Source organism: Phoenix dactylifera, unplaced genomic scaffold (assembly GCF_009389715.1).
Source record: "Phoenix dactylifera cultivar Barhee BC4 unplaced genomic scaffold, palm_55x_up_171113_PBpolish2nd_filt_p 000841F, whole genome shotgun sequence".
NCBI classification, from domain to species: Eukaryota; Viridiplantae; Streptophyta; class Magnoliopsida; order Arecales; family Arecaceae; genus Phoenix; species Phoenix dactylifera.
In genome coordinates, this window is record NW_024068206.1 from 94,268 (window position 1) to 120,219 (window position 25,952).

Genomic DNA, 25,952 nt, shown 5'->3' on the forward strand with positions numbered 1-25,952 from the left:
CGGTGCGAACCGGCCGGTTCGCACCGGTACGTTTTTTTTTTTTTTAGAACCACAGCGCCGCGCGCTGTGGTTTTTGAAACCACCGCATATCGGCCGGTACGGTACCGGTACCGGCCGGTACGGACCGGACCGGACCGGTACCGTACCGGTCCGGCCGGCCACCGGTACGCCGACCGGTACCGGTACGGCGGACCTTGGTCCGAACCAGCCAAAACTAGTGCGAAACGGTCTGAAACCGGCCAAAATCGGTCGGTTCTGTTCAAACTTGGTGTGAACCAGCCGGTTTCCATCGAGTCGACTTGGTTCTGAATCGGTCCCCCTCTTTTGACTTGTCTAAGGCATTATTTGTTGTTGGGAAGGCCCGAGAAGGCCTTCCCAACAACAATTGAAAGTGGCGGAGAGGTCTCCACCGCTCTTCCTTTCCAACAACTCAAAAATCACACTGATTCAGTAGTTTAGAAGGAAGATCCAAGCCTAAATAAGGTGTGCTTCTTGTCTCCTATCTCATTTTTCTCATTTTTTTGGGCTTGAAAAATAGCTCGAAAATTGCAAAATAAAGAAAGATCATACCAAAATTTTTGGTTTGGGCTTGAGTTTATTATATATTGTAGATCTATGGACGATCCACACGATGACATAAAAAATTCTAATTTTTGGTGTCCATTCATTCAAGTTTCGATGCGATCATGCGCACGGTGGTCTAGGCCTAAATTTAGAAAAAAATGAGAAATAAATAGCTTTTGAGGCATGCCCAAAGGCCTACAAAAATATATGTAGTATCTATTGTTGGGTTCTACATGGATCTGAGTTGAAATTAATACAAACCCATAGAGTAGAATACAGATATGGAGGATTCGAGGCAGCGGCATATAGCCTTGTACGTAGAGTAGGATCCATAAATGTATCAGGTTTCGAGTCGTATACTGGATCCTATTACTCGTAGCCACAGATGGCCCATGACCCATACATATATGGATATAGATATGGTGTGTCTGAGGCATCTTCTAGTGGCTACTATGCTATGCAGACTGGAGTATCTTACGAGTTGGATTTTGTTGCCGGCATATTCAGATGGGCCCCTCCACAGCCGTATTATCAGCCAGAAGGCACCTTTCAGAGCTATTGCTTTAGCAAGAGATCCGAGAGTGCTTATAACTCGGCACACGTTCCTTATGGAATGAATGTATAAGGCTACAACGCCGCTTGGTTAGAGGGGTGGGCTGATGTGCTTTTTGACTATGCTGATGATCCGGATATCTCCGAGAGGTATCGCCACTCGACCTAATTTTAGATATCGGTGTATATATTGTACTTTAAATATATATAATTGATTGTATTATTTTATAATTTTTACATCACTAGATTTGAGGATATTTTATGTTGTTCCTTATGGCATGCAACATCTCACTAATCATTTATGATTTATCATTTTAAAATAATAAGATGCATCATTTAGGTTAAATCGGGATCATAGAAATATAAAAAAACATTGAAAAATATCAAGAAAATATAAAAAACATCAAATTAGACTTAAAATCATTGAAGGAGTTCAAAAAGAGTGATTAGCAATTAAAATTTTTTGAAAACTCCAAAAATGGTTGGACGTGTCGGTATGGAACTGGCACGCCCTACCCGTACCGACACACGGTATGGTACCAGATCGATACCGACCCATACCGACTGCCGACTGTTATGGGTCCTGGTCCCGATTCAGTAGACCTTGAGCTAGAGTTAGTGTCCATAAATACTTAGATTCATTTTATTTTGTTTGCCGTAGTTGCCTTCTCACGAAAGCTGTGGGAGCCCTCCCTAAAAGCTTTAATTTGACAAACAGACACCGTATGGCATCATATCTCTTCTTGCGCATGGCATTATATTGTTCTCATTAAATTTAACTACTTCATCTAGTCATCTAGCAACAATGGTGGTATCAGGCTTCGTCTTGTAGGTGAAACTATGCGTGGCGCTCTTCCAAGTCTGTTCTCAGGATAGTATATTGGAACCTTGGATAGGGGTAGTGGGCTGCGAAGACATGCAATTAATTTATCGGTGAACAATTGTTTGTTTGATAGTATTTTATAATTATAAACAAGCATTGAGGATTTCACTTGGATTACCGGTTAGATGCAACTCCTTGCCAATCCGGCTATCCTACCTCTCCTTAATGATGTTAATACATTTGTTAGCATTCATATGATACAAGAAGCCCATCTAGAGGGGTACCTCTCCCTATCCATAGCCCTAAGCGCACTTATATAGAGGTATGAGTTCTCTATCTACTCTCAGTTCCCTTGCAGAATTGCTAGCTTGTCAATCACCCCTCCATATGCTACTTCTGTGCCACTATGGGTATATTTGCTTTCTTGCCACTCTACAATAATGAACATCAATCGTAGGCTTGCCTTCTCAGTCTGGGGTTATGCCTTAACATCACTTATTTTTGAAATTTATTTACATTTTATCTTAGATTTGGATAACTATAACCATTGCCAAATTTAAACATATTAATTCCAATAGAAGCAACATGTACACCCCTAAACATGTTGTCTATTTATTTTAAATCTTAAATGTTATTTCTTACTATTTTTAAACTAAAAATATAGTTTTAATCAAAAAAATTATATGATTATCTCAAAATCATAATGTCTTTTTCAATGCATTGATCACCCTTAAATCTACGACATATCATGAAATCATGCCAAAATAAATTTTGGCATGATCCCCTTGTTTTAGCAATTTGGTCTATTTTAGTTTTAAAATAAAAAAGTTGAGGAAAAGGAAGAAGATTTTGCCTTTTTTCTGCTATGATTTGAGCTGCCACCTTGCAAAATCCCTCCCTTTTCCATACATCCCTGCACTCCTAAGCTTTCTGAAGTTCAAATGGAGAGAAGAAAGTGGTGGAAAATATGGTTCACCGAATCAGTACCAGGGGTTGTAGTGGCCGATGATCGATTTGATTTGGTATTGGTATGTACTGTATAGAGTCGAGGTATACGAGAGCCAAGAGGAGAGTATGGGAAGGGGGAAGAGGAAGGAGAGTGAGGGAAAGAGAGAGGGGGAGAGGCACACTAGCATCCTAACTCTAGCCTTGTCTTGTTGCGGAGCCATTGTGGCAACATTGTCATCATCATAGAGCATCGAGAGAAAGAAGAGGGGAGAGAAAGATCAGGAGAGGAGAATCAAGAAAGGGAGAGTATAATCAAGAGATCGAGAGAGAGGAGAAAGGGGGAGAAGAATCAAGAGGGAGAAGATTTGGAGTTAGGAGGGGTTTTCATAAGAAAATCGGTTCGGGAACCGGATCGACTGGTTGAATCATTCAGTTAATTAATTGGTCCGGCTTGGCACGTCTCAAACTGCCCGGTTTGGGATGTTTCGACGATCCTTGGTTGGGAAGGCCCTTTCTCCTCTCCCACTTCAATTTTAATTTCAGAACAGATGGGAACCGGTTCAAACTGATTTGGCTGGGGTGGAACTGCCCCTGTCAAAACTGATTCAAATCGAGGGGAACTGACTAATTTCGTTTGGTATGAAGTTTTTCAGACCGCTTCTTGCCAAGTCTCAAACTGTTTCAAATTGATAGCTTACATATGCTTCCCTCATTAAATTATTTGTAGATCAAAGCATCAAATGACATGCACAATTTTCTATTATTAGATAATGTATTTTTCCGATACTTGATATCTATATTCAGATTTAGATCTCATAAAATTTTCATCCAGTTTGAATGGAAAGTCATATCCTATTTCAGAATTTTGCTTCATTAGAAATTTCTTAAAAGCCCGAAATCTGCATTTTGAGCCTACAAATTAATGAATTTCCAGACCCGGATCAAGTAATTTGAGATAGAACTTGCGATTTAAGATTCAAAAAGAATGGGATCGCTATGACAGTGGGGGTGTGATGGATTTATTAGGGTGACGGGTGCATTGTCTAGTCCTTCAACATTCTAGATTGTCTTAATGCTTGTACAAGAAGTTGCACTAATCTTTGGAATTAAACCTACTGCATTTGTGGTTGAAGACACTCAAGTGTTGGCCCCATGATATTATCAGTGAGATGCAGGAATTGGACACATCAATTACTACTGTATCATTGCTCAAAAGATGCCATCCAAAAGTAAACGAAATTTTATTATATATCATTATCTACATTTGAGGTGTCCTAAACATGGAAACAACCTTCCCACATGCAGGGATAAGGCTGTATACATTTAACCCTCCCAGACCCTAGGCTGCTGTTAATCTACATTGGGAGGTGGATGTGATTTTGGTAGCTGTATCAAGTCCAAATGTGTTTCATGGGGTGACCATAATACAATCTAATTTTTGTTTTATATAACATAAGTTTTGTATAATTTTACAATCCTTGACTAAAATTAACCCATATTGCAAAACTGAAGAATTTGAATTTCCCATTTCATTAGCCACAAGTTCTTAGTCTTTATGGTCATTTAGAAATCAAGTTGCATGAATGCTTCAGAATGTGTTATGAAAATTCAAAATTTTAAAAGGTATTTTTGGAACTATGCTATGCATTATTGTTGCACTAGTGGCATGATGAGCTAATGTGTGTGCTTCTCTGTATTTATGATGTCAAATTTTCTCATTTTATAAGAACCATGTTCGTCATTCCAGGCAAGTACCTTATTTTTTGTTATCTTTTTCTTTATGTTGTTCATTTTTGTGTTGATATTTTACGGCTTCAGGAAATCTATTCTATTAAATTGCCTGGGGATCCGAAGCTTGGTGAAGGGAAACCTGAAAATCAAAACCATGCCATAATATTCACGCGTGGAAATGCAGTTCAGACCATAGATATGAATCAGGTAAGTTAATGTCCATGTGTTTTCCTGTATCGTTTGCATCAGCAAGATTGAGCTAAATGAGTTGGGTTGTTAACAAGTCATCTCTGAGCACTTTACTACTAAAATACTAATGTTTGACAATTTATGTTCGTAGTGTACTTTATGCTTTTGCTATATTGTGCTATAAATTGCTATTAAGAACTCAGATGATTTAGGTTTCTCATTGTAAGTAGCTATATTTAGGTTTTTTTTTCTCTGCTTTTTCTTCTTTTTTTTGGTGCAAATTTTCTTTTCAGATATGTACGTACCATGTTTTATAATTTTATATGGTTTACCACCAAATTCTCTGTTTTAATTGCGTTTTTAAGAAATAGATGTAACTTTTAGCTAAATTATAGAAATCTGTTATCAAAATCATGAAAAGTTATTTTTGATAATTGCTCTGTAATGTGTCTTGCATATGTCAAAATACTTGGCCATATAATCTAACGTCACACAACTAAGTTTATATGGTTATGTGCTGTGGAATCCATCAAGCTTGATCTGTGATTAACATACACTCTCAATATAGAATGTTTTGGTCATGAAGATGCAGAAATAGTGCTTCAAGATCCATTACTTTTTTTATTTTTTGGCATCTGCTACTTCGATGCAACTCTATACCTTCTTTATGTACTCCAGGTACTTTGATAGACTGGTATATAAAATAGATCGCTGTATAAATTCAACCATGGATATCAATAGGCTGCATGTGCTATGCTACAGACTACTTCCACTATTAATGTCTTGATTTCTGTACATTGATTACCTGGCAAGAGGCCCGCTTGTTTTTGGCTCAATATGGGTTGAACTTATTGTTGGAGCCCTCTTTAGGCTCTTTAATTCTTGTTTTACTTAGGTGGCCAGATTATCCTTGCTTTTAGTGACTTATATATGGATGTATGGGAAAAAGGTTGCGCTCAAGCTTGAGCATTTCTGTGCTGTTTGAAGAGTAAAGGGTTGTGCTCAAGCTTGAGCATTTGAGCTGGCCTTGATCTTGTCCTAGATTAAAATATGATTAGATGGTGACATGCTCAGTGTTATAGAATAAAATTTGTGCTTGCCATGCTAATTATGTGAGATTATGCAGAACACTTGAAGCAGTAATTTTTATATCTATTCCATGACATCCTAAAGTTTGTAGATATTTACTTTGTTGCAATGCTGTGCCATCTTCTTATCAAAGAGTTCTGAGCTGATGCCACTCTTCTTGTGCAGTAGCACCTTTAGATTGTGTGTCTCATGGAGGCTGTCTAGAATGGGTGGCATAGAAGTGAATCATACTTAATCCTTATTTGGGTACCTTCTAGACTTCTAGTGGTGAGAGAAAACACTGAGGTCATATATGCCAACTAATGCAAGATCCTCTAGGGTGAAAATCCATGGTTTATAAATTAGAAAACTGTACAAACTGTAAGAGTGACCCTGTTGATAGTAGTATTAATAAATTAATATAACTGATGATAGCAAGAAAAGAATGGAATGAGTTGTTATTGGCTTTGGGTTTGTCCAAATAGAAGAAGGTGTAAAAACCAAAATACACGACAAGATCAAAATATGGAGGTTTTCCTTGGTAAATGTTTTTTTCCGTCTTTCTTTGTTTAAAAAATCCAGTTTGTTTTAATTTGCTTTCTTAGGGTGTTCACGACACTCGAAGCTAAATGCTATACTGATATCTAGCAAGATAATTTTGCATCTGTAATCCCATGCAAATGTGATACTACCCAATAGACATCAGTCATTTATCTTGAAACAGGAAATTTTATCCTATCTTATGGTTATATCATGAACTTCTTAACTATTTTTTGCCCAATAAATTAAAACTTCGGGGGATGTTTTGCATGATTTAACTGAGTATCTTATGATGTAAGAGTTTTCTAAGGACTGTTGGATGCGTACCCTGCCCTAGATTTGTTTTGTAAGTTAGTGCCACCCATCATGATATTTGGTCTCCTGTCCCTGGTTGGTGTGAATGTGCTGGTAAAGCACACATTATACTTTTTGTTCGCTGTTTACTAATGCAAATCATGTGTGTGCAACCATATGTTTGTACTATATGCAACAAGTATGTGTAAACAAGGCTTTTTTTGCATGTATACTCTTGCAAATATGGCTTATTGAATATTTACCCTCTAGAAATCACTATTTGCATATATACCTCTCAAACCATCCTTTTTTCGTGGATTTACCTCCATTATATTTTTGGCTAACAGTGTTAATAATAACCGTTTTGAGTACCATTTGACACTTATTCTTTTGCATTAATACCACTAGAAAATTTTACATTAAGTTTGCATTGAAAAGTGCCATACTTTTATATAAATTTTTGAAGAGTGTTAATGCAAAGGGGTAATAAATTAGTTTGCACTTAAAGTTGTTATTTATTAGCACCATTAGCCAGAAGTCTAATGGGAGGGTTATGCTTGCAAAAACATGATGAGATGAGGGGTATATATGCAAATAATTGTTTTCAGAGGGTAAACATGTAATATTTGCAAAGGTACATATGCAAATACCTTGTAAGTGATATATATATATATATATGTTTGTGTTTCTGAAAATGTTTTTGACTCAAATTGCTGGTATATCTTTTTAAAGTTTAACTTTATTTATCAACTTGCAACAATTTTCACATTTGTAATATTATTTCCATTCTGTTCCTGTTATGCTTTGAAGGATAATTATTTTGAAGAAGCATTGAAGATGAGAAATCTTCTCGAGGAGTTCCATTGCGACCATGGTCTTCATAAACCGACAATTCTTGGCGTTAGGGAACATGTCTTTACAGGAAGGTGTATTTGAGTTTCTACCCATCATTATCATTTTAATGCCTCATATTTCGTAATGCTAGATGCTAGCCGTACTAAGTTTTCCTCTTCATATTCTTCACAGTGTCTCATCTTTAGCTGCATTCATGTCCCATCAAGAAACAAGCTTTGTGACTCTTGGTCAGCGTGTTCTTTCTAACCCATTAAAGTAAGTCAACATTTTTATGATCTGTTATTTGTTTTATTTGTTTCTATTGATAGTTTTTAGTTTTCTATAATCTGAAATTCGGTGTTCTTACTTTATGTAGAGTTCGAATGCATTATGGCCATCCAGATGTTTTTGACAGAATTTTTCATATAACAAGAGGTGGTATCAGCAAGGCTTCTCGCATTATAAACATTAGCGAGGATATATATGCTGGTAGGACAACTGATTTATTGTTACCATATATTGTTTGATGTGTTTGATGCATCTCTTATCTTGTGAATTTTATAGTTGTGATTCTCTGTCCTAAACAAGTAGTAAGAGTACTACTGACAACTGTTTAAACTTTCTATGTTTCAAATCCTAAACAAATATTAGGAGGCCTAAAAAAATGATAGTTAAGGTATGAAAGAACAACAATATTATTCTTGTTTCTTTTTTCTCTCCTTTTTTCAATTTTCCTTTTTTTGAAATTCTGCTTATGATTCTTAAGTAGGAGTTCTTGGTCAGGGTTCATTTAAAATCCTTGTTCAGATCTAACTAATTCAAGAATTAAACAATTATGGCTTGGTGATATGGAACTTTTCTTTTTAACATTATAATGTGGTCATGCATATGCACGTGTACATTGGTATGTACATATTGTTTGTATATAGAGTCAGGCTAAAGCAAGGTGGATGGGATTTGTTTTCATCTATCCAGATTTGGCCTCATAGCGCGTGTTAAGATTTTCAATGAGGTAAATCATCAGCCGAAAGTTCTTCGGCATAAGCTTCACGGATTTTCAAGAAAGTTTTAAAACCTAAGAAATCCAAATCATGCAAGGTATGGGACCTAAGTTCTATTTGGAAGTTATTATGTAATTGTTCAATTAATGCACAATAACGTCTTATCAAGGATTTATGTATTGGTTTACATTGGCCATGCTGGTGAGGTATGAGTACTGGTATTCCCCTTTTTATGGTATTGTAGTGACACATGGTATGCACCTTACTTTCACTATGCGGGCGCCAATAGGTAACCCTGTGTTGGTATAGTATCCTACTGGTTAGCTACCACTAGAGTAGGTGTACCATAAGGTACATACAAGTACTTCAACCCTTGTACATTACCTTACCCTGCTTTATAATTTGAAACCATAGAAAACATCCCACAAACTATCAAAGATCTATGCCTTTCCTTTTATTTGATTGCATAAATATATAAATAGATGTAGACGTGAGTGTGCGCATGCGCCTATCCAGTGTGCACTATCCATTTGATTGGATTTAGGCTCTATTTCTACAGGTGCAAGATCAATAATGGAACTGCTAAAATGCATTAGAAATGCTCAAGAAATCTAAATGCTTAGAAACCATATATCAAATATTTTTTGGTGATTTCTTATGCATTAGCCACTCTCAATGTAAAGAGTTTTGTGATACTGTTGTAATTTCTGATCTGGAATTATCCAAACCTGCTGAATTTTGGTTCATAATGCTTTAGGATGTCTATAGCATGATCACTCCTGTGGAATGAAAATTTTTACTATACAATCTCTTTGACACGATAACATTACTAGTCTTGTCCTTGTTTTGGCCATAGTTTTGAGTCTAGTAGCAGGATACTTTCATTTATGAGCCCAAAATCTCCTAGAAAACTTGTCACCAGACTTGCTTCCTAAGTATCTTCCTCTTCTTCTTCTTCTTATTATTATTTTAAGAGATGCTTCTCCATACGTATAGCGAACCTCCTTCAGTAACTAAGGCCTCTTCGAAATATTTTTTTTTCCAAAAGAAAAAATGTGTCTGAATTATGGTAGGTCATGATCAATGGTATAGATTTTCCATCTAAAAGGTGAGTTTTTAATCTTGTACTTGTGGGTTGATGTGCATATCAACTGAGAGGATGCTAGCTCAGCTCTTTGTTTGCACATAATCTATAGATTCGTTACATATATATATATATGTATATATGTATATATATGTATATATGTGTGTGTGTGTATATATATGTATATATATGTATATATGTGTGTGTGTGTATATATATATGTATGTATATATGTATGTATATATGTATATATGTATGTATATATGTATGTATATATGTATGTATATATATATATATATGTATATATGTATATATGTATATATGTATGTATATATCTATATATATTATGCCTATATGTATATAATATTGCAAATTGTAATGATTGAGGCTATTTAAGTCTTTTATGCACTATCTGAACCAACGTTAGCCGAACCATCCGAACCGGGCGGTTTGGGCCGTACTGAACTGAACTGGGCGGTTTGGGCTGTACTGAACTGAACTGGGCGGTTTGGGCTGTACTGAACTGAATCGGTCAAGAAATGGAAAGGTTCGAGCTGTCCGAATTGGCCCCCCTCTGAGTTCCCTCTCTCTCTGCCCCCACCCTTTCTTGGATGCCTCCTTTGTTGTGTTGGCTCGCTCCATCTCCTATGCTTCCCTTTCTTTGTTCCTATTGAAACCCTCATCTCCAGTCAAAAGACTCCCCTTTTTCATTTTATTTCCTGCGGCCCGGTGGTTGTTGGCCTCCTTTGCTGCCACCTTCATCTCTAGCTGCAGCAACTGTGCTTTTTCGGTGGAGATTACTAGTTACGACTCTCTCTCATCCTCTTCCTCTTATCCCCATCCCTCTTTCTCCCCTTTTCTCTAACCCCTTAGGGTTAGGGTGAGGGTTCTCTCTCTCTCTCTCTCTCTCTTCCCCCCCCCCCCCCCAACCTTCCCTCCCTCTCTCCCTCCTGGCTCTCTCATCCTCCCTCTCTCTATTTCAATACACTCTGGCACGACATGGTACAGACTTGTACTATACTATGTCGATAGCCGACCAGTATGGGTCACAGTTTCCATTCGGGTGAACCTTGATATAAGCCAAGATTCACCATTTAGTACATACTCCGTATTGGTGCCACATTAGCACAATATCAGTATGGTACCATATGAAATTTTTTTGGCATTTCGATTCTCGATACGCCACCTATACCGGATACCGGTACTGAACCGGTACATTACGGTACGCCTCGTACCATCCAGTTCGGGCTTGTACGGCGTACGTTGATCTGAATTGATGTGCTTCAATTTACATGGCCTAGATGGTGTTTATCTAATCTTTATCAATTTTCTATTACATTTAAATGATTATATCTGCACTTATTTTGTTTTTCCCTCCTAGGTTTCTATGACATAATTTTTGAGGTCAATGTTATTGAAGGTTATGTATTGTAAATTTTAATTTATACTGGATTATTGAGGTGAAAACCCTCCCACTTCCTGCTTTCCTCATAGTGAAACCTCCTTTGACATTCTAAGTAATAGTACTCCACCATGACTTATTGTTCTATTTGAGTACTTTGGTTTGCTGATTTTGTCTTTGGGTTGATATTTGTGCCATTAATATATCAATTTCCAGGTGGTCATTAGATCACAGCAATGAAATGTAGAAGGCTGATGCTTGCTTTACAGTCTTAGAAATCATATCAAACGATAGGTTCCAAATTTGATATTTGTGAGTGGTTACCTCTAAATTGGAATGGTAGGCTGGTAAGGACTCCAAGGCAAACTGCAAGTAGCTGGTGCTAGTGTTGCTGATTATGTTTATGATTTCATTTCTTCCTATTATGTACCATTAGTAATGCTTTATTATTTGTCCATGTTCAACTGATGAGCTCCCTTCAAGGTGATATGTCAAATAAGAATAAACAATTTATTGCTTCACCTTTGATTAGTAAGAACTGAATAATAACTGGATAACAATACATGGTGGAATATAGCTCAAACAATTGAAATGGTGCTGAAAGTGGAAGGATATATCTCATCTATGTTGGTGTTTCTTATATGTAAAGATGCTGTAGTATGTGTCGGTGCCTCAGTTGTAATTCGATTTTCTTTTCTGTATCTTGTTTGGCATTTCTTCTACCTTGATATTGCAGGTATGAGAGTTATCAGCTATGCACATTTTGTTCCTTTCATCTTTTCCTTGTGTAGCTTTTTAATCAGATTGAGAAGCTAGTTTCAGTAAGGCTATTAAATTTTGTTGGGGGACAAAGCATTTAAGTTGTTCTAGTTAATTTTCTTTTTTATTTCTTGAAGTGCTAGAAGCAATTATCAAACAGTTATCTTTGGAAATCATCACATTTTGTGGTAATATGTTTTTTAAATAGGTGTTGAATATTTGTGATTTTTTCTCTATCGTGATTTTGTGACCTGCAGGATTCAATTCAACATTGCGCCAGGGCAATATTACTCATCATGAGTACATTCAGGTATCAATGTGTTGTTCAAATTAATTTTGTTTTGATTGGGTCTAAATTACTTCTTCTTTTACAGGTCGGAAAAGGGAGAGATGTTGGCTTAAATCAGATTGCAATGTTTGAAGGGAAAGTAGCTGGTGGCAATGGTGAACAAGTTCTCAGTAGGGATGTTTACAGACTTGGGCAGCTCTTTGATTTTTTCCGCATGATGTCCTTCTATGTTACAACTGTTGGATTTTATTTGTGCACAATGGTATGTTCATCCTAATGCATCATGAATCTAGAATTTTGCAACTTAGTAATGGTCATGTGATGTTGAAGATTGAAGGTTTCATTTTTGTCTCAAGAAACTAGCAAAAAAGCAGTTCTTCCTCCATGTTGCATTGCTGACCTTTCATGTATAAATTATAGATCTTAATTGAATTACAGAGTCTAATAATTTTGGTTTCACTAGCAAAATCATTTCACTTCACCCAATAAATCTTATACACAGCTATTTTTGTTTGCTTATTGACAAAGGTAGACACTCAGCTAATTATGTATAAAATAAAATGTCATTTCAATAGAATGGAGGATAATGGTTCTTAATGATTTTGGTTTCTCTCTCTCTCTCTTTTGTAGTCAAGATTTGATTAGCCTATAAATTGGTACCTTGAAAAATTTGCTGAAAATTAGTAGAGTACACATTTATAATCTCAGTTCCATAGTTTTCATAATCTAGTTATGCATATGGGATTACATTCAAGTGTCACTAGTCTATAGTAAAAGGTATCCATTTACGTGCTGCAGATATAGATCTATCATCTACTCATTAACATATAATCAAGAATTAACTACTTACAGACTTAACACTATGGAAAGAAAAATGAACATTTACAATTTTGAATATTCAATGCAGGAGTTTCATGATTAATCGCGTTAAAAATCATTAATTGCATTTATTTTGCACCTGGAACTAACTTGTAAACTTGATTACTTCCCATGATTCATTATGATTGCTACACAAGGGTCATTATTTACCTCTAGTCTGCTTCTTTATTGAGGATATGACTGTTGCAAAGATTGCAGATGGATTGTTGAGACCTAGATCCAGCATGATCTGGACTAACCTTTTTTTTTTTTTGGAGTAAGCTTTTATAATAGATTTTAACATTAAAGTACTATCAAACATCATGATGACCGGATCAAATTGGTATACTACTAAGGTATATAAGATTATTTACATTATTTTATATCTTCTCTTTTTAAATAAATTTTAGCTGGTGACATTTTATTTGCCTGTAATATTTCTATGTTAAGTGCATAAATACTATAATCAGATGAAGCATTCTAAATTATGTAGGAGTCCTTTTTGTCTTGCAGTAGATGCAAAAGAAACCTCAAATAATGGGCAGGGCATTCATTAAGCCTGCAATTGTCTAATCCCTGATGTGAATTTTATTTGTTAATGATGCATATTAATATCATTTTATTTGTAATGGGTGATTATTTTTCCATTGAAATTTATACCATTATGAATTTTTGAATTGGATGGTTCAATAACATTACTGGTGGTTTTATGTTGGTATCAGTTTGGGAACATCATTTTAGGCCCAAAAAGACTGTTTAGATCTTTCTGTTTGGGTCAGCCTTGGTCTAATTTTGCTAAAACAGATCCTGATGCTTGTATGCTGAATCTATGTTTGAGACCATGACACTACTGATCCATCAAGAATATTTACATTCATAAGCTTTATCTGATGATCTGGGTCTACGCCTACCAGTTGCAGCACTAACTGCTTGTCTTGACATATCACAATTGCTAATCTGATGAATGCAACTATGGTGTTTGCCACCACTCTTTTTCTAATAGACCTCTTTCATCTTTGCAGCTAACTGTGCTGACTGTTTATATATTCCTCTACGGGAAAACATATCTGGTGAGTTGGTTTACCTTTCACTTATATCATGACAAGTTAGTTTCGTATATTTTCTGTTGTTCTCTCATGCTAACCAATTATTAGTTTCAAAATCTCAGAATACGTGACCTTATTATTTTTTCCTATGCTTTATATGGGGCTTCCACCAATAGCTATTGTACCATCTATTCACAATCACTTTCTGCAGGATTTAGATTCATAACTTGAGTTGGTATGCTTAAAAATTCATGTTTTAGTAAATTGAACCCAATCTTATTTTTATGCATTTGGTGTTATCGTCTTTATGTTTTTGGACTTCTTCTAGCTTTGCCTATCAAAAAGAAATATATATTAACTTCAATTCTTGCTTAAAAATGGGGAAAACAATTGAAGCTCGGATAATCAGAAGTATTACCTAGTCACCACAGTTTACTGCATAAAGTGTGGAAGTTACTACCTTGACTTGTGTTGTAGTACTTCGTTTTAATACATAATAGCTGCAAATAGACAAAGCATATTTAATTGGAACAAGAGTTGTCATTTTGGAAAATTATTGGTAAGTTATTATGAATTTGTATCGGATGACCGGCGTAGGGTATCTAGTGCTGCAGATAACCGGAGATGTTAAAGAACATGTGGAAAGCATATGAACAACCATGGGAAATCAGTGGGCCTTTAATATCAATGCTCCTACAGTGTTTCCCAATAGGTTGCCTTATACATTTTTGGTTTTGTCAATGTTTTTTTGTCTTGAGGGATTAAATATGATTCATCCCTTGAATGGGTAGCTGTTGTATGGTTGTTTCTCATGCAGCACTTTCAACTACTAATAGTTGGTTACCCAACCTTAAGGCTTCTGCAAACTCACAAACAGGAGTTGTTGAGAAATTGGAAAGAAAAATGAAATGTTTGGGTGATGCATTACCAGAGCTACTTATATGGCTTTACTAATAGAACATTAATGTATGTTTAATTCATAAAAATTAATTCATTATGGCCATTAATAATCCCAATTTAAATCCTTAGTTTGGAAGTTATTCTTAAATTTTGAGAGTGTGCTCACTAGGCAGGTCTGGTAAGATTAGTATAGGAATCTGTAATATGTAAACTTGTCGCTTATTTTGTAAGTTAATCTTAATATCATATGGTGTTTAGAAGACTATGATTTTAACAGCTCAATGCTAATATATGGACAGCCACAAGTGCATATCTGCTAATGATAGTAAAAGAAATCTCTACTTCCTAAAGAAATATTTCTGAATATCTTAAGTGTGATGATGAAGTTTCAAGAGAATAATGAAGGGTTACAATATATAGGTTGTCAACAATAAAGTAGGGTACTAAAGAGCTATAGAGAACAAGGAGGAAGAAGAGAGTGAAGAAAGAGGGGTTTTGCCTGTAGATCTCTTTGTAGATATTGCGCAACTACTAGGGGAACTGGGTTTCGGTAGGCATCCACAATCATTACGGTGACAAGAATTGCTGTGCTGGAATCGGGGCTCAAACCGGTTGCTTGGGGGCACTGTTCGGTACGTCCCCGTGCCATTTCATGCTGGGCCTATATTGATAGAGGGGTCGGGGGAGAGGGAGAACGGGAGAGACGAAGAGAGAGAGACAAGGGGGAGGAGGGAGGGAGAGAGGAGAAGATCGACAGAGGTCGGCGGAGCACATCCCGATATGGCAGAGAGGACGGAGGAGAGGGAGAGAGGAAGAGAGAGGGAGGCAGGGAGAGAGGAGGAAGAGGAAGAGCGCTTCTCGGCCCTCCTCGGGCTGGCCGCCACCCTTCCTCTCTTCCTTCGTCTTCCTTGGCCCCCTCTCCCGTTCTCCCTTTTCCTCCCTTTTCTTCTCCTTCTCCCCCTCTGTCGCCGAATTCTTGTTTTGGTTGTCGGAACCATCCCGGGCTGCTGCCACCGGTGTTGCTTGGTACACTCTGAATCGGGCGGTTCGGCACAGTTCCGCCAACCAAGGTTGAAAAACTTGACTAAGCAACCCAAAAAAAAATAATACCCTGACTAGGCCCTGTATATGTCCAGTTGACATCCCAATTACAATATATTGGTAAACATTTGACAAAATAGCCTTTCACCCATGTAGCGGGCCCTTAAATGTGTAAATATGCTATTTGGTTGAAAAAACTACTTAGGAACCAATTACGCTTAATCCATTATAGGCAAGCTTAATTCCATCAAAGCACGCCCAATTTTTTGCTGGTTAAAGTATATGAAAGGCCACATATCCTGAAATTGTTCATGGGAGGATCGAATTAACTAATCCAAATAGCACTTCGACTATTAGAGCTTTTTACTGACTTCCTCAAATCCTATAAAGACTTCAAAGCTAGAAATATTTGTTGAAAATTGAGACCACTATTCAATATTTCATCATAATATACGATTTGGTGCCAAATGATAGAAGCAATATTGTTGCCAGCTTAGTTTGAGGTGAATTTTTAACAAAAAATAGTTCGCTTGAAATATTTGTTAAAGTAGTAATCATTGGGAAGCTGTTGGAACTATATGATATTTTACTGTAATGTCCTATATGGAAAAAAAGATAATGGATATTAGCATTGGTGCAAAATATGGATGTCTAGTTCGTATTCTAGTATTTTTGCATTGTATTGAATTGTTATCTTACAATTTGAACTTTAAAGAAAACTTGCTTTTTTTTGGGGGGCCTGGATGATGCATCTCTATCAACAAGATTCGATGGCTTGGAGACATAGTATTTGTGTTTTGTGATATGGTAAATAGTTTGAAGCAAGGTCTGCCAAACCAATATTGGGGCTAGTATTGGTCAGCAATCAATTCGGTATGGTGCATGCCCATATCGTGCTATGCTTGATTGTATTGAAACAAGGTGAGGGAGGTGGATAAGGAGGAGGAGGAGGAAGAGAGAGGGAGAGGGAAAGGGAGTAGGAGAGGGAGGGAGAGGTCGAGGGCTCTGGACTTGTTAGAGAGAGAGAGAGAGAGAGAGAGAGAGAGACTGAGGCCAAGGTGTCTGATGATGGGGAGGGCTTCACGAGGACTTGAAGCAGCTTCGAGCCGTCTAGATACGACAAGAGAAAGGGGCTGAGGCTTCGCGATGGGGACGGGAACCGAGAGAAAGAGAGATAGAGAGGGAGAGAGAGCTTACTTGGAGCATTGCAGGGCAGAAAGTATAGGGAGAGCAGGCGAGAGAGCCCTCGAAGGCTCTCAAAGCTCTCACTCACCCTGGGGGGGGGGGAGGCGAGGGATCATTTTATAACTCAAGCCATAGAAATTGACGAAACTGTCGTAGCTGGTGTCGATTCAGTTCGGTGTGGGCTGAACTGCCCAGTTCAGGTCGCGTCGGCATTCCTTAGATTGAAGTGTCAACGAAGGTATCAATGCGTCAATCTCACATGCTATCTTACTCCAGAAACTCTGTTTTGGAGTGGCAATGCTTTCATACTCATTGTTTTCACGTGACAGCTGATATTGTTGTTTGGATACACGAGGCCTTTAGAAATCATCCACATCATCATGCGACAGGTGCTTTTGGTGCATGTTAGGCATTTCAAATCTGTTCCTCGAAGTACATCATAAAATGAAGAAGAGAACAGAGAGAAACTATGGTAAGAGGTTGAGTAAGGAAAAAAGTGTTCTGTTTCTTTATATGCGCATGTGAGAGAGAGAGAGTGCCACAGTGAAGTTGAACAGTGAGGCCTTTTCAATTGAACGAAGGCCCAAACCATATTATCATTCATACAAATCAACAAAGTGTACATTTAATACCTGGTAACTTGTGTTGTCTAACAATTAATTCTATACATGACCATACAAGATGCACATGTTGATATACAACATGCAACATACAAGTTTGACACCATTGTTGCAAGATATGTGGGAGTAAATCTATTTATTTTTTATTTCAGGCATTATCTGGAGTTGGTGAAGCCATTGAAGATCGAGCTGACATATTACAAAACACTGCCTTAGATGCCGCTCTTAACACACAGTTTCTTTTCCAAATTGGTGTCTTTACTGCTATTCCTATGATTTTGGGTTTCATCTTGGAGTATGGCTTCCTTACGGTATGGACTCCTTATTGTCTGGTGGTTTCAAAAAAATTTCGGAGATATATTTTTTTTAAAATGATGGTTTAGCACTCTTGGGTGTTCATATTCCTCAATTTTGTTTCCAGTTAAAATTAGGTGACCTTTGATGCAACTAGTTACATATCTAGTTTGTAGAAACAACTGCAATATTTTAAGCATTAAACCTAAAACCAATAATGTGCTTCCCGGACATGCTAGTGATGTTATAGATAGGTATACATCAATTCTTAAAATAATGGCTGAAGTGTAAAGATCAGATGTAATTGAAGTTTGATGAAGTAGTAATTTTATTGCATCACTCTGTATTGTGATTGCCACTATGGAAACAATTGCGGAGACAAGGTGGAAGGCAATAACTATGGATGGGAAATGGTCTAAGGCAGAAATGAGATACAATCATCTAATAACACAAGAAACTTGATAGAAATGCATGGTAACGATAATGTTTTCTGGTAACTAAGGTTTACAATTTCAGTACTTGGGAGCTGTAATGGTTGGTTGTGCTTCTGGTATGGTGGTAGTATAGATCTGTGCTGGACTATAACAAAAGGAGAGGGTGTTCCACCCTTCTTGACTCAGTACTGGTGCTTTACCAGAGTAGCATTTGCACTTGCTTGTCAGTACCAAGCACTTCCCCTTGGTTTAGTTTGATACAACCATAACAGGGTATTATATCCTGATTGCCTGTCTGCTGGTCTAGTTTGGTGGAGCGTGGTTGCTAATTACCATAGCTGAACTGCTAACAGAATAGGTTGTATTTGTTTCTGGTATTTTGAATATGTTCCCTACAGTTTTCTTATGGTCTCATAGACATTTCAACCTGGTATCCCTATTTGGAGAAATATATTGAATCTAATTCCTAAATATGTTTCCCAGAAACGATAGCTTGATTCTTGTTTCCCAGTACTTATGATATGGATCAACTCAACTCTTTTTCTATCCACCTCACTGCATATTTGAGAAGGGAATGGCATTATAAATATGGTGTTCTGTTCATTGCACAATCATTCATTCTATGCCACTACCTGTTGAACATGAATTCTCCGCATGAAATTGATTGCAGGCCTGGCCTACATAGTAATTCACAGAGTTTGCAAAATATTATATTGGATAGTCCAAATATTCCTGAATGCATAAACATGTAGAAAAATGTATTTATGCTTCTAAGCCAGTGTTTTGAAAAGTACCCAACTAAGCACCCTGGCAAATGAGGGGCCCTGGGCACCAGACTAGGCGCATAACATCCCCAAAGTGCCTAAGCAGTGATGGCTTAATTCCTGCTAAGGTGGGATACTTGTTAGTTACAACATACTTACCTCGGGAAAGAAAACTTTTGATGTACTTTCGAGTTTAAGGACTCAAATGATAGACTATTTTTCCAGTTTTTAGAGATTTATTTTTCTATTGCTGTGATTTTCTGTTATATATTTCTGGGTCATTGTTCTTGGCATTTTTGGAGTCCTTTTGTCAATCAAATTTTGGTTTGATTATTCCACATCTTATTGGGATTCAATTGGACGTTATCAGTCTGCTTGTTGCTTAAGGAGTCTAGATTTAGTTGTTTAGGATTATATAATCTACTTTAAAATAGTCTAGTTACAGTAGGTAAAGGAGGCTAGTGAATTTATTAAAGAGGACCTTTTGCCAACTCTTTTTGGGTGGTTGATGGAGATTATATTCAGAAATTTGTCCACAGGCCTCGTTTGTTTCTTCTCTCGTCTTCCTATCTTCTTGCTTCCTCTCTTATTCTCTTCTTTTTTCCTCTTCTTTTTATTTACTTGTCCTCTAGTCTGTATCTAATTTCTGATATAGCCGATTTCTTACTGATTTTTGGATCAACTCAATTTATTCTCCAACTTGCAGAAGATTTATAGTTCGTAGCCCATATTCCAACGGGAGCTGCAGCAATTTGACATGCGAGGAAAGTAAAAAAGGGAAAGAACAGCAGCCTCTTCTTTCTCTGTTTCCTGTCCAACCATCCCTTCCTCCTCCTTTTCCTCTCTTCCTCCTCTTCTTCTTCGTCTGTTTTCCCAATCCTGTCATTCATTCATTCATTCTTCTTCCCTTGCTTTTTTCCCTTAATCCAGCCTTTCCATCTTCTTCTGAAAAGGGTGTGTATATATGTGTATATGATTAATGTTCCCTTTGCATTTTCTTAGTTGGGCCATTAATCATTTTTTGGAGAATTGATGATACTATTGTATTATATGTAGGCAAAAATTGTAATTTTACTACTTGACATGATTTTTCTAACTTGCTATTTCTACATATTCAAAAAGCTTAATTTATTTTGTATCGTTTTTATGGACAATTGTTGGATGGTTTGCACTCCTCTAGATGCTTGCTGCAACAATTACTACCTTCTAAAACATTGCTAAGTCATCGTAGGCTTTTTCAAGGGTTATTTTTGTCCATGAACATTGTGTTCAAGGACTGCTGAACTATAACTAAGCAGGTGGTTTGGGACATACCATACTGGAGCATCCAGTAACTGAGATGGATGAGTCACCCAATTCAGTTCTATGTCAAAATAGGCTTTAACCAGGCTAACCGTTTTGGTTTTGCCCAGTTTCAAGTGGTTCAAGCTGTTCCAAAGCTGAACAGGTTCAGGCATTATAAAACTCCTCTCCCTTCTCTCTTTCTCTCTCTCTTGATCTTTCACCTCTTGGGAGTCGTGACTCCTCTCCTTTCTTGTGATTCCCATTGCTATGGTTAGGGTTTCGTCATTGCTATGGACAATGATGATGACGGCTACGATCAATTCTCGTCACTCAATTTAGTCCCAAAACCGGCAATATCGTTAGAATTGGGGTTAGGGTTCCATCTCTATCCCCACTTCTCTCTTTCTCGCCATCGCACGACTGCCTTCGAAGATGACAGTGATAGGAATTAGGGCGCGAAGATTGTAATTGCGCCTGTCCCTCCCTTCTCCCTCCCTCTCTCTCTCTTCCCCCCTCTCTCCCTCACTCTCCTCTCCCTCTCTCGGTTCCGGTATGTACATACCAGTACCTTACCGAACTGTTAGCTATAGCCTGTATGACCCTAGATACTGGTTCGACGAACCTTGATTATGTTAGAGCCTCAATCAAATGATTTCACTTATCGCCCTTACGGTTAGGTTATCATTAGGCTTTCTTGACTTTACAAAGTTCTTATTGATTTATTTACGGGATTTAGTTCAAAGTCTACCAACTCATTGGAATCAAAACATGGCACCCTGCCAGCACATGTTAACCATTAAAGGCTAAATTACTCTTTATAATATCATGGTCTACTGTACCGGTCCGTACCGGCCGGTACGGGCCGGTCCGGCCTGGGATCGGTACCGGATCAGCGTGGAATCCGGTACCGGTAGTTTATTGTTGGAGAACCGGTACGGGACCGGTTCGTGCCCGGTTCGGACCGGTACGGGACCGGTTCGGACCGGTACGGGACCGGTTCGGACATGTTCGGGCCGCCACCGGTACGCCGATCGGTACCGGTACAGTGGACCTTGCTTTATATCCTTTCAAGGATTTTTGAGAGAGGCACAGTAACTATTAGAACTTATTTGTTCAAGTCTATATTGCTTTTTAACCCTTGGGCTCAATTAAAGCAACAGGCTTGATGGATGTTGTTTACATGTGGAAATACTTTGTTAATTGAATGGCCTCTTGGGGTACCAGGAAAAACATGCAAGCTTAGCCTCAGAGAGCATGGTCAAATTTTCTGACTTTGATCCTTTATGTTCAGTCTGGCATTGTGCTTTCTTGGGTTCAATGATTGTGGAGCCATCTTTTTGAACAAAGTTGCACGTAAGGTTCGTTGTCTCGGTACTAAACCCTGTACCGGTGCCATACTAGTACTGTGTCGGTGCGGTACGGTATAGGGTGTTTTCGGCGCACCGAGTGTCGATACGTCTTCCATACTATGTACCGGTATCGGACCGTTCTGGTACATCCCGTACCATTCGGTTTGGGCCGGTACGGCAAACTATGGTTGCACGCGTTCCTTTGCTGCATAATTTTAAGAACGAAAGTAAAGTTGTACACTTGTGTCACTGCTGTCTTGTTGCATATGCTGTGAAGTTTTCCTTTTGGTTTATTGACTGATATAATATGGAACATCATGTAAACATTTTGATTTACTTACATGTTTAATTGGTGGTTATTGTTTGTGTAGGCTGTTGTCAGCTTTATCACAATGCAGCTGCAGCTTTGCTCTGTCTTTTTCACTTTCTCTCTTGGAACAAGGACACATTATTTTGGTCGGACAATACTCCATGGAGGTGCAAGGGTAAGAATTTATGCTGTCTCACTGCTTTAGACTTTTATTATTTCAAAATATTCAATTCTATTGATTTGAAATTGTTCTTGATTCTGTATTCAGTATCGGGCGACTGGAAGGGGTTTTGTTGTCCGCCACATCAAATTTTCAGAGAATTATAGGATTTACTCTCGTAGCCATTTTGTAAAAGGGTTTGTTAATCTAATTTATGAACATGCATTCAGTAGAACTTCTATAAGCCCATATTAATACATATGTTTCCAATGTGCAGGCTAGAAGTTGTGCTTTTGTTGGTAGTATTCCTCGCATATGGTTATAACAAAGGCGGAGCTCTGTCATACATCTTGCTTTCAATTAGTAGTTGGTTCATGGCACTTTCATGGCTTTTTGCTCCTTATTTATTCAATCCATCAGGGTTTGAGTGGCAGAAGTAATCATCCAATCCCTACCCCACTCCCCCATGCTCAAAAGAGAAAAAAATTGTGTTTCCCACCACAATAGACTTATGCACCTTCACGACAACCAAAACCTTGAATAAGATATCGCTATTGTATTTTCTTCAGGACAGTGGAGGACTTCCGAGACTGGACAAATTGGCTTCTTTATAGAGGTGGGATTGGTGTGAAGGGAGAGGAAAGCTGGGAGGCTTGGTGGGACGAGGAATTGGTATGTGTTTTCTGTCATGATCACAAATAGAAAACTTTATTCAAAGTTAATTTTCCTGAGGACAGATGTATGTTCATGACTACTACTTTGTGTCTCTCTGGTAACTGCCTAAATGCTAAAATCAGTATAAGAACCTTATGAGCATCATTTTGCAACTTTGTTTTTCTGGTGGTCCTGTGATATAGTTGGAAGTCGGATGCAGTATTATTGTTTTGTACTTTGTTTTTTGAACTTTATCTCATAGTGCTGTTTCGATTTTGATAACAGACCACTAAAACGTTTGCTGGTTTTATATCCCTTCATCTTTAGCGAAAAATCCTCTTTGCTTCTGAAGTGCTCGATATAGGTAATTAGATAATATAAGAAAATCATAATTTTGGTTTGTTCATATGAAAAACTACTCACTTGAACAAGAGTGTTTCCACTGTATACTTGGTGGATCTAACAACATAGTAGTACTTCATTTACCATACACGTTCAATATTGGTAAAGCTAGCTCATTGTTTTATATGTACCGTAAGAAGAAATCACTGAACTGAAATCCTTGTTGGTGGTTAACATTGTAGAAAATAGGTCAAGTTGAGATCTGAAGTCTCCTTATACTATTGTAGAATTGATTTTTCCTTTTAATCGGAAAACCCTCAAAATTCTTAATATGAACACAACTATCTCTGTTTTTGCATCACTAACTTCCTTATTTTTTATAAACAAAAAAGTTATGCTTGCTTCCAAGCTACTGATTTCAAATAGAAGAGTTTTCATTTGCTATCGAATTAATGCAACCTGCTTTTTGTTTGCTTCCTATCTTGATCAAGTTCATTTGCAAGAAATTTTCTTTTGGTCTCTTTTAAATGCTTGCATAGATCTATTCTTTGGTTGGCTCCTTGGTTCTTCGAATGATTCATGCTAAATTTGAGAACCATCTAAATTATATACTGCATTCAAGCTTTTGCCAGAATATGACATCCCATTTGATGCTTGATAGAAATCGAATCAGTATGAGAAGACATCTTTTTTTCCACATTGGGTACTACTAGAGCTTCAACCTTATAGGCATTAGATGGCCATATGTTAGATTTCCACCGAAAGTAAAATGATATCACTTCAAAAGATCAGAATGCCAAAAGGTCCTTGGCTGTATAATTCACTGAGATGATTTAATTTGCATTCTATTATTTTCTTTTCTCCCTCTTTTTCCTTATTTTTTATTTTTTGAGTAAAATTGTGAAAAGTAAAGCTAAAAAATTAATAAGACTGTTAAAATTGTCAAAATAGAAATACCGAGGTCTGAAAGCTTGTATCCAATGAATGTGCTAGTTCCTGTTTGAACAAAATTATTGGAGCACACCCAAGTTCCATGTGTATAGTTTTTGGAAAAAGAACTGCTCCGTTATTGAGAACATTTAATCTTGAAAAGAAATTCATCCATGAATAGTTCATTATCTATTCTAAATTTTTTATGCCTGATCTTTGTTTCAACTACCTCCCTTTTTGCCCCTTTTAGTCTTATATGCTATGTTGGGGCCTTCTTTGGGTTATACTTTAGTCTCATGCGGAGCTTTATGGGAAGATTAAGAAATAACATTTCCTGTATCTAATATTTAATCTTCCATTATTGAATTGAGAACTTTTTTCAGCTTTATGTATTTATTTTCCATGTCAGTTGTGACGTTGTTTTGTTACTTAAATATATATAGGCACACATACATACACTACGTGGGAGGATTTTAGAGACTATCCTGAGCTTAAGGTTTTTTGTCTTCCAATATGGCATCGTGTACAAGCTGCAGTTAACTGGCCCAGATACTTCTTTCACGGTAAGAATTCATTCCTTTAGTATCTTTTTTGTATTTTAACATTGTTGTTATGGTATGATCGACTGAAAAATCATCAATTTCATCTCAACATAGATGAGCTGCAAGCTATTGGAAATTTATGGCTTCATTAAAACCTCGATGATTGCTGTATATGTTTTTTTATATAAAATTGTTTATCAGTGGTTGTTAATTTCATCAAGTATCTTTGCATCCAAATATGCAAATAATTTTTTCTTGAATGTTTATCTAAATCATTAGATCTTTGGGGCAATAGAAAGACAAGAGGATTTAGGTCACGGCCGAAACCTACTAGGAGGATTTAGGCATTGTTGCAGAAAATTCCTCGCAAGATCATAACCTGTCAGCTAAACAATCCATCTGATTATTATACTCCATAAATCAGTAATTTATAAAATCTCTCAGCCAAAAAAAAACTAAATTAATTCCTTAACACATTTTAAACAAAGATAAATAACATCATTCATCCAAGTTTTAACTAAAGAAACATTTTTAGCAAAATCCATCAATTTCATGGAACAATCTATATAACTTATCCAAAAGAAATACGCAAGGTTCGCCGTACCGGTACCGAACCCCGTACCGGTGCCGCACTAGTATAGGCGTACCGAGTGTCGGTACGGTACCGTACGCTCGGTACCGACCGTACCGACATTGGTGTACCGATACCGGTACCCATCGGTACGGGTACGGTACGCTCGGTACCGACTGGTACCGACCGGTACAGCGAAGCTATTATAGCTGTAACTAAAGCTCGTCAATTAGCAAGAATGTTGGACTTATTATTATTATTTTTTAACAAAAGAAGCTCTTCATAGCTAATCTATTTATAATGGTGAAAGTACTGAGCTGGACAACAGTAAGCTATAATACACAATATATAAGGAATAAAACACTTAATGGTATGAAAATATTTTGATAGAAAAATAATATCAGAAAAGCAACTATGATAATTACTTCAAGTCTTTACAATTACAATTGTAAACGAGTAGTAGTCTATTAAAATGTAAATAGTATACAAAGCAAAGTTCGTCGTACCAGTCGGTACCGTACTGTACTAGGCATACTGTACCGTATCGGGCATACTGTACTGAACTAGTACGCCTTGCCGTCTTGTACCGT

At 37.3% G+C, this 25,952-nt stretch overlaps 1 protein-coding gene across 2 annotated transcripts in view; it reads left to right on the top strand.

Annotated features, from left to right (window-relative positions):
- Nucleotides 1-25,952, top strand: part of LOC103710565 (callose synthase 9) — a 101,431-nt gene that overhangs the window by 64,166 nt on the left and 11,313 nt on the right. For both annotated transcript variants that reach the window (XM_039120610.1, XM_039120611.1), the window contains exons 37-49: nt 4,706-4,825; nt 7,520-7,635; nt 7,736-7,819; nt 7,920-8,032; nt 12,047-12,099; nt 12,164-12,340; nt 13,959-14,006; nt 17,881-18,039; nt 22,225-22,338; nt 22,432-22,520; nt 22,601-22,759; nt 22,893-22,995; nt 24,693-24,812. In XM_039120610.1, the coding sequence (XP_038976538.1) occupies nt 4,706-4,825; nt 7,520-7,635; nt 7,736-7,819; nt 7,920-8,032; nt 12,047-12,099; nt 12,164-12,340; nt 13,959-14,006; nt 17,881-18,039; nt 22,225-22,338; nt 22,432-22,520; nt 22,601-22,759; nt 22,893-22,995; nt 24,693-24,812 (1,455 nt within the window). The remainder of the gene's footprint in view (nt 1-4,705; nt 4,826-7,519; nt 7,636-7,735; nt 7,820-7,919; nt 8,033-12,046; nt 12,100-12,163; nt 12,341-13,958; nt 14,007-17,880; nt 18,040-22,224; nt 22,339-22,431; nt 22,521-22,600; nt 22,760-22,892; nt 22,996-24,692; nt 24,813-25,952) is intronic.